Source organism: Mastigoproctus giganteus, chromosome 3, assembly GCF_048544385.1.
Source record: "Mastigoproctus giganteus isolate SK-2022 chromosome 3, ASM4854438v1, whole genome shotgun sequence".
NCBI lineage: Eukaryota > Metazoa > Arthropoda > Arachnida > Uropygi > Thelyphonidae > Mastigoproctus > Mastigoproctus giganteus.
The window spans coordinates 24,658,050-24,664,502 of NC_143577.1; the positions used below are offsets into that span (position 1 = coordinate 24,658,050).

General features: G+C 36.1%; 1 protein-coding gene across 1 annotated transcript in view; it reads right to left on the bottom strand.

The window, feature by feature from the left end:
• Nucleotides 1–1,165, bottom strand: part of LOC150087808 (tRNA wybutosine-synthesizing protein 3 homolog) — a 36,650-nt gene extending 35,485 nt beyond the window's left edge. Inside the window, exon 1 of the mRNA XM_090370435.1 lies at nt 920–1,165. Coding sequence (XP_090226561.1) covers nt 920–1,093 — 174 coding nt within the window. The 5' untranslated portion in view covers nt 1,094–1,165. The remainder of the gene's footprint in view (nt 1–919) is intronic.
• Between the last annotated feature and the right edge of the window lie 5,288 nt (nt 1,166–6,453).

Sequence of the window (6,453 nt, forward strand, 5' to 3'; positions counted from 1 at the left end):
TCAAGAAGCGTGTGCTACGCACTGCTGCTCCTTCCCACCTGGCTACGGAGGCGCACATGGGTAGATCCAAGTCACCATGTTGCAGGCATGGCCGAATTCGGGATGGATTCAAGCAAAAGAAGCCATGCCCGCAAGGTGGTACCTATATTATGGATATAACTTTATCCTGTTTTTTGTGTTTATTAGATACTTTGTTAAATGTGTAATTACTTGTCTGCCTACTAAAATCTGATTAATTTTTGCACAAAAGTTAACTATCAACTAACTGGTCAGCATTTGGAATCAGATGTGATGTGATTTTGACACCTACTTCACTAGACACGATATAATAGGATAAGAGTTTCAGTTAAAGTTCAAAAAATATATATTTTTTTTTCTCCTTATATTATCATGTTTGGCTAAAGAACGTGTAGATTCAGCTTACAATCTTTTTTATTTCATAAAAAGCTTTTTATATATTTATATGATCACACAAGAAAAGGATTACTTGCTCTAATGAATGAGCAGATGATACCACAGAATAGTGTGAAAGTGATATTTCAATCTCATTATGAGAAGCAAAGCCCAGGAAGCTCTCTGGCAGATTTCAAGGCAGCATTCCATACAGTGTCAGACCCAATCATGAAATTATGATCTCCAATTGAAACTGAAATCAGTTTCATTCTTTCTTTATTACATTCCAAACTTAGCCTTCCCGGCCATTAGAGAATTTTTTTTCTTTTTTCAATGGGAAAATTTATCACCTAAACCCTTGTCCTAATGTAAAAATAAAGTTTAACTGTTGCTGTTACTACTGTACTACTCTGAAAGTATGAGATCGTCCTGGAGTATAAAGAAAAAAACAATTATTCATTTTATTATTATTACTGCTACAATATATATAATTATAATAAAATAAGAGAGCTACACACTAACCTACCTCAGCTTGTGAAAAAACAACTATACGACCAGAACAGGAACTCGTTGTAAAATAGCCATCATGGTCATTAATAATATTTACAAAGTCCAAAATTCCCTCATCAATACAGCCTTTTCTACTTTTATCGATTGCCTCAAGTCGTCTTTTTTTTTCCTCAGCAAATATAATAACCATTATTTCATACAAAAATTAACAGAAACATTACCACGATAGCCAACACAACACAGTTGGCCACGCAACAGAGCACTATCACAGATACAGCGCCCTCTAGAAATGAGATTAGAAGGGAAATGTTTATAACCAATAAAGTATTCATTAGCATTTTCTGTTTTCCTTGCACTATTCAATCTCAATAATTAGGAGGATCCCTGAAAAATTAGACAAACATCAATTGTACCAATTCAATGAAGTATTAAAAATTGTGACTAATAATATTTACAGTATTCGAGTAGGCCTCTTTTCCTGACGAAGAGCCCTTTGCGTAGAGCAGCATTTTATATATTCTGGCCACGTATCTTCAAATACTGTGGAAAAATAGGACGAATATGGTTGCGATCATTACTGCATTTTGCATTGTTTTTCCGACACGTTTCATGCAATGTGGCTTAGGCCGTTAGGAAAGAATTTCTATGGCGCATTGGGGGTAACCACCGGAGGCGCCTTCCCCTACAATATGCACACTATGTATTTTATCCTGATCTTCTTTCCGTTGTGTTTATTCCTCCAATGTGAGAAGATTAATTAAGACTTTGGTTGTGGCTAATTCATTCTGCAACAGATGCGCAGCCTGTAGTCGACATACCACACAGCCTTCTGTACAAGGCTGCTCCTAGAGTCAGAGGCTCAAGTGCAAGAATTAATATTGGAAATATCCTGTCTTTCTCCTTACAGGAATTGACAGAGGGGCTTTTTGGCTCTTTTTTAAATAGGCATTGTAATCCGCATAGTGATTTCCATAAAGTGACTCAGTTTCTAATTTTTTAAAATATGGAATACATAACTTAAATTCTAGCAAAGGATTGACAGGTTTTCACATTAATTCTTCTAAAAGTGGATGTGTGCGTGCGTAATAGAAGTAGTTAGTAAGGTTTTAGAAGCATTAGTGACTAAAGCCATATTGCTCCGTATATTCTGTCTGTAAATTGCGTGTGTTCTGTTGTCGAATTTCTGTTTTCTAGAGGGAAAACCATGCTGCCTCGCCTGAGACCGACTAACTCAGCCACTCTATAAATGTGTGTAGTGTTATCAGGGCTACTACGTGTCTATGAGGTGCTTTTGTTCGAAGAATTATCTGCGCCAAAAAAAGACAAATAAGTGTAGACAGTAATTTTAAAATACATATTTCCTAATGATCAATGAATACATAACAAAATATATTTTGAAATCTAAAAAATTACAACTATGTTCTAACACTTTAAAACAAAAAAAAAATGGCATTTATCCATTCCGTTGCTGAGTTAGTCGGTCTCAGGCTACGAGTAAGATCCCCCCCCCCACTCACCAGGAACTTGGGTTTTTCGTACAGAAAAACAGGCAAACCGACCAAAGGACGCATGAAATTTACAGACAATAACACACGTATTGGTGTATGATGGTGTTGATATCATTTTCTCTTATATTATTGCCCGATTTCACATATGTTCTTGAACCATGGTGGATAATTTTCAATTTCGGGAAAAAAAAAAACCTTTGTTCTGAAGCTACTGACACGAGTAATGTCCAAATAAATTTGTTGAGTTACTGTTGTATTTGGAAAGGAATCTGTTAAATTATTTTTATAAATAAAATTTAAAACCTCGCTTGGACTCATATCTTGTATGAAACGCTGTAAAGCTCTCAGTTCATCAAAGAGAGCTACGCCGTGAATATCACTTTCAATTTGATTATTCTTATTATTAGTCAGTTTTAAATGCAAATCTTTGCAGTGTGTTTTTCCCACTCATCTAATTTATTTACATTATAAATAATGTTAAATATTTCACTGTGTTCTTTTAACAAATGAAATCTTTCAGTGAGGAATGGTATGGCTAAGTCTAACATCTTGAAAAAAAATCACATTTATTATTTCTTTCCATATATATTTATTTATTTATTGATCATCGGATGGTTTCAATGAAAATTTTTTGTTTTGCTTTTTTGCCGAGCATTAATTACGCCTGGAAAAATTGGATAAATCTCTAAAATACAAGTATGTTATTTATTTAGCAGAACTGATAATATTTACAAAAGTCCGATCTGTTCTATACTATTTAAAGTAATTAGTAGCATTTTCAAGGCATTCAATAACTGTATACATAAAATTTAGAGTCTGCATCGTTTTAATTACTACATTAAATTATAAGTTGTAGATTATTCTTTTGAATTAATTTTCCAATTTAGTCCATTATCTAACTATAAACTAGCCCCTTCTAATAAGACTCTTTTTTTGCGCCAAACTGTTGACTGTTCTTTTTTTTTTTTTTTTTTTTTCGTGGACACCATCTGGCAAGCTTAAGTACTTTGAAATAATAGAGGTGAATGTGCAAAAGCGTGAGCTGCAATTAGCCAAAGGTGGATTGCTAAAAAAAATAGTACTGGAACGCTCGTCGATTAACTACAAATACACTGGTGTGCAAAATTTAAGGACCAGTCAGATTTTCACCTGTAGCTTCTCATACGAGTGGCCTGGATATGGGAAAAGCATACCAAAGGAACCTCGTGAGGTACAGAAATGCTGAAGGAAACAACGCCGACACAACCACGGAAACAAAACGGTACAGAGGGACTTTATTCAAAAATGGCAACATAGCACTAGCTGCAATGGTACAGATATATCACTGCCAAAAATGGAACAAAGGAAAGAGGTGGTCCTCAGTAGGAGATATGGCCACCCCTAATGTCGATGTAGGCTTTGCACCGCCTGTCCATACTTAGAACAATGTTGTTGATAAGTTCTTGCGGTAACATCGTCCATTCCTCTGTCAGCGCCATCTTAAGCTGGTGAACATTTTCTGGTGGGTGTGAACGTGCCGCTAGGCGTCTCCCCAGAGCGTCCCATTGTACTCGATGGGATGTAGATCGATTGAAACGGGAAGGCCAATCCATACGAACAATGTCTTCACTTTCCAAAAGCAACTGCAGTGCAATGGGGTGTGGCGTTATCATCCATAAACACGAACTCGGGCCAATGGCACCTCGGAACAAACGCACATGAGGAAGGATTACCTCAATATAGTAGCGTGCACCGGTTACAGTACGGCCTTCCGGTATCTGGAGTTGTGTACGTTCCATCCAAGATAACGCCTCCCTAGACGAGAACACCTCGACCGCCATATCGATCCCTTTCAGTTGTGTTTGCGGGGTGATACCGTGTGCCAACCTCTCGCCAGATTAGCTGACGTCCAGAATCGCTGCTGAGACTGAATCTACTCTCATCAGTAAAGAGTACCTTAAGTAAAGATTTTGTGGTTGTAACCTTTAAAAATAGTGTTGGTCCTTAAGTTTTGCACACCAGTGTAGTTACCTATGCTTTTTTCAATTGCAAAAATAAATAAGTCAAATATTAGAATATTTGTTCGGTATTTATTTATAACTATTAAATAAGAACTTCAAAAGTAAAAAACAAAGGCAAAAAATTAAAAAAATCAGAAAAGAAAAAAACGAAAACAGAAACTGCAAAATAATATAAAAAATACTGTTCAGAAGAATCATAGAAATTCTCATACAGGATCGATTATGTGACTGCCCTTTTTGTTTGTTGGTCAACAGCAGAATGATGACAGCGCAACCAAGTTCGGACATAAAAATTTGGGTTCCATAATTCTAGTTCTAGTGGTGGACCGTGTAGTTTAATAAACAACAAACTTGCCGCATGTTCGACAAGAATACGGGATCTTTTTCTCAGTTAATATTAAATTCATACTGCTGAAGCCACGCTCGCATTCAGAAGAACTGCAAGCTATAATTTTGGAATAAGTTTTTAAATGTTCGAAATCTGTGGGCACGCTACAATCACCATTAGCTAAGTAATCTCTGTAGGCATTCAAACATTTTGTGAAAGATAAATTAAAACGTTTACAGAGAGATTCCATTTCGTTTTCTCCAAATCCAAGATCAATTTCAGATGGCCATTCGCTTGGTACAAGAATTTGTAACTCTTTTATAATGTCTGATATTGCATCTCCAACTGATAACTCAAGCCGGTGGTTTAAACAATATCATATGATCAAATTTGGATATTTTTCTAATAATTTATTTCCAACTCCAGATTTTCTGTCCAACATAACATTTGTCCCACCGCTCGTAAAAGAAATTAAATAGTGTTTTAAATAATTGTCGTCAAATCCTTATTTTTCAAGACATTTTAAAAGACACTGTAATTGTGAAAGCTGTTTGATCTGGCAATTCGATTAAATCAAGAAACAAGTAATGTGGATCTTTCATTTTATTGGTTTCACATTTTAAATAAATAATCAGAATACATTTCTTGCTTATAGTGGTAGACTAATCAATGAGAATTGATAAGTTTCCAAGTACGTCCACAATTTGTTGGCACAATTTTAATTTCATTTGCCTTGTGATATGCTCTATTATATTAGTAGCACTTAATCTTGAACGCAAACCGTGAGCAATAACAGTGCCATTTAATTCTTGAAGTTGTAACAACTCAAATGGTCAGAATATGGTCGATCATGTTTTGGAATATAATATGCAGTTCTAAAAACCTTACAGATGCTAGAAATTTCGGAGTCATTCATTCGATCAATTACCGCTCCTAAATGTTATTCATTTGCAGCTTGCAAGATTTTTTCAGCCTGTATATGTGAAGTAAGTTTTGAATGTTCATGAATTTTCTTACGCAAATATGTCAATTGTGCACTTCTATCTTTGCCATAAGATTATACCACAAGCAAACACCATTCCTTTGAAATGCTAACTCCCTGCGTTTTAGACGGCCCTAATATTTTTACAGCAGCACAAGTTAGACATCCTAATTTTCCGGCATCGCATGTAGTAGTAGTAGTAGTAGTAGTGGCTTGTGATGCAAGAAAGCAAATGTATGAACTTATGCAGCATCAGCCAAAAAAAAAAAAAAAAAAATCACACCATTCCCTCCAAATGCCTGTCCAGTTCCTCCTTAAATTTATTCAACCTATCAACTTCCACAACGACAGATGGAAGTTTGTTCCAGCAATTAACCACCCGCTGGCTAAAGGCAAATTTCCGCACATCTATTCTACATCTGTCTTTTCTTAATTTGAATTTATGCCCCCTTAGGTTCGTAATGTGAACAAGTGGAAGGATCCCATCAGAATTCAGCGTGCTCAACCCATTCAAGGCCTTATATACCTCAATCAGATCACCGCGCAGGTGCCTAGTCTCCAGCCACTGCAATTTGCAGAACTTAAGCCTCTCTTGGTAAGAGGATCCCTTCATTCCCCTCACCAATCTTGTTGCCCTTCTCTGTACACGCTCAAGTAAATCTACATCCTTCCTAAAATGAGGCCTCCAGACCTGTACGCAGTACTCCAAGGATATACTTTTTTTTCCCCAAA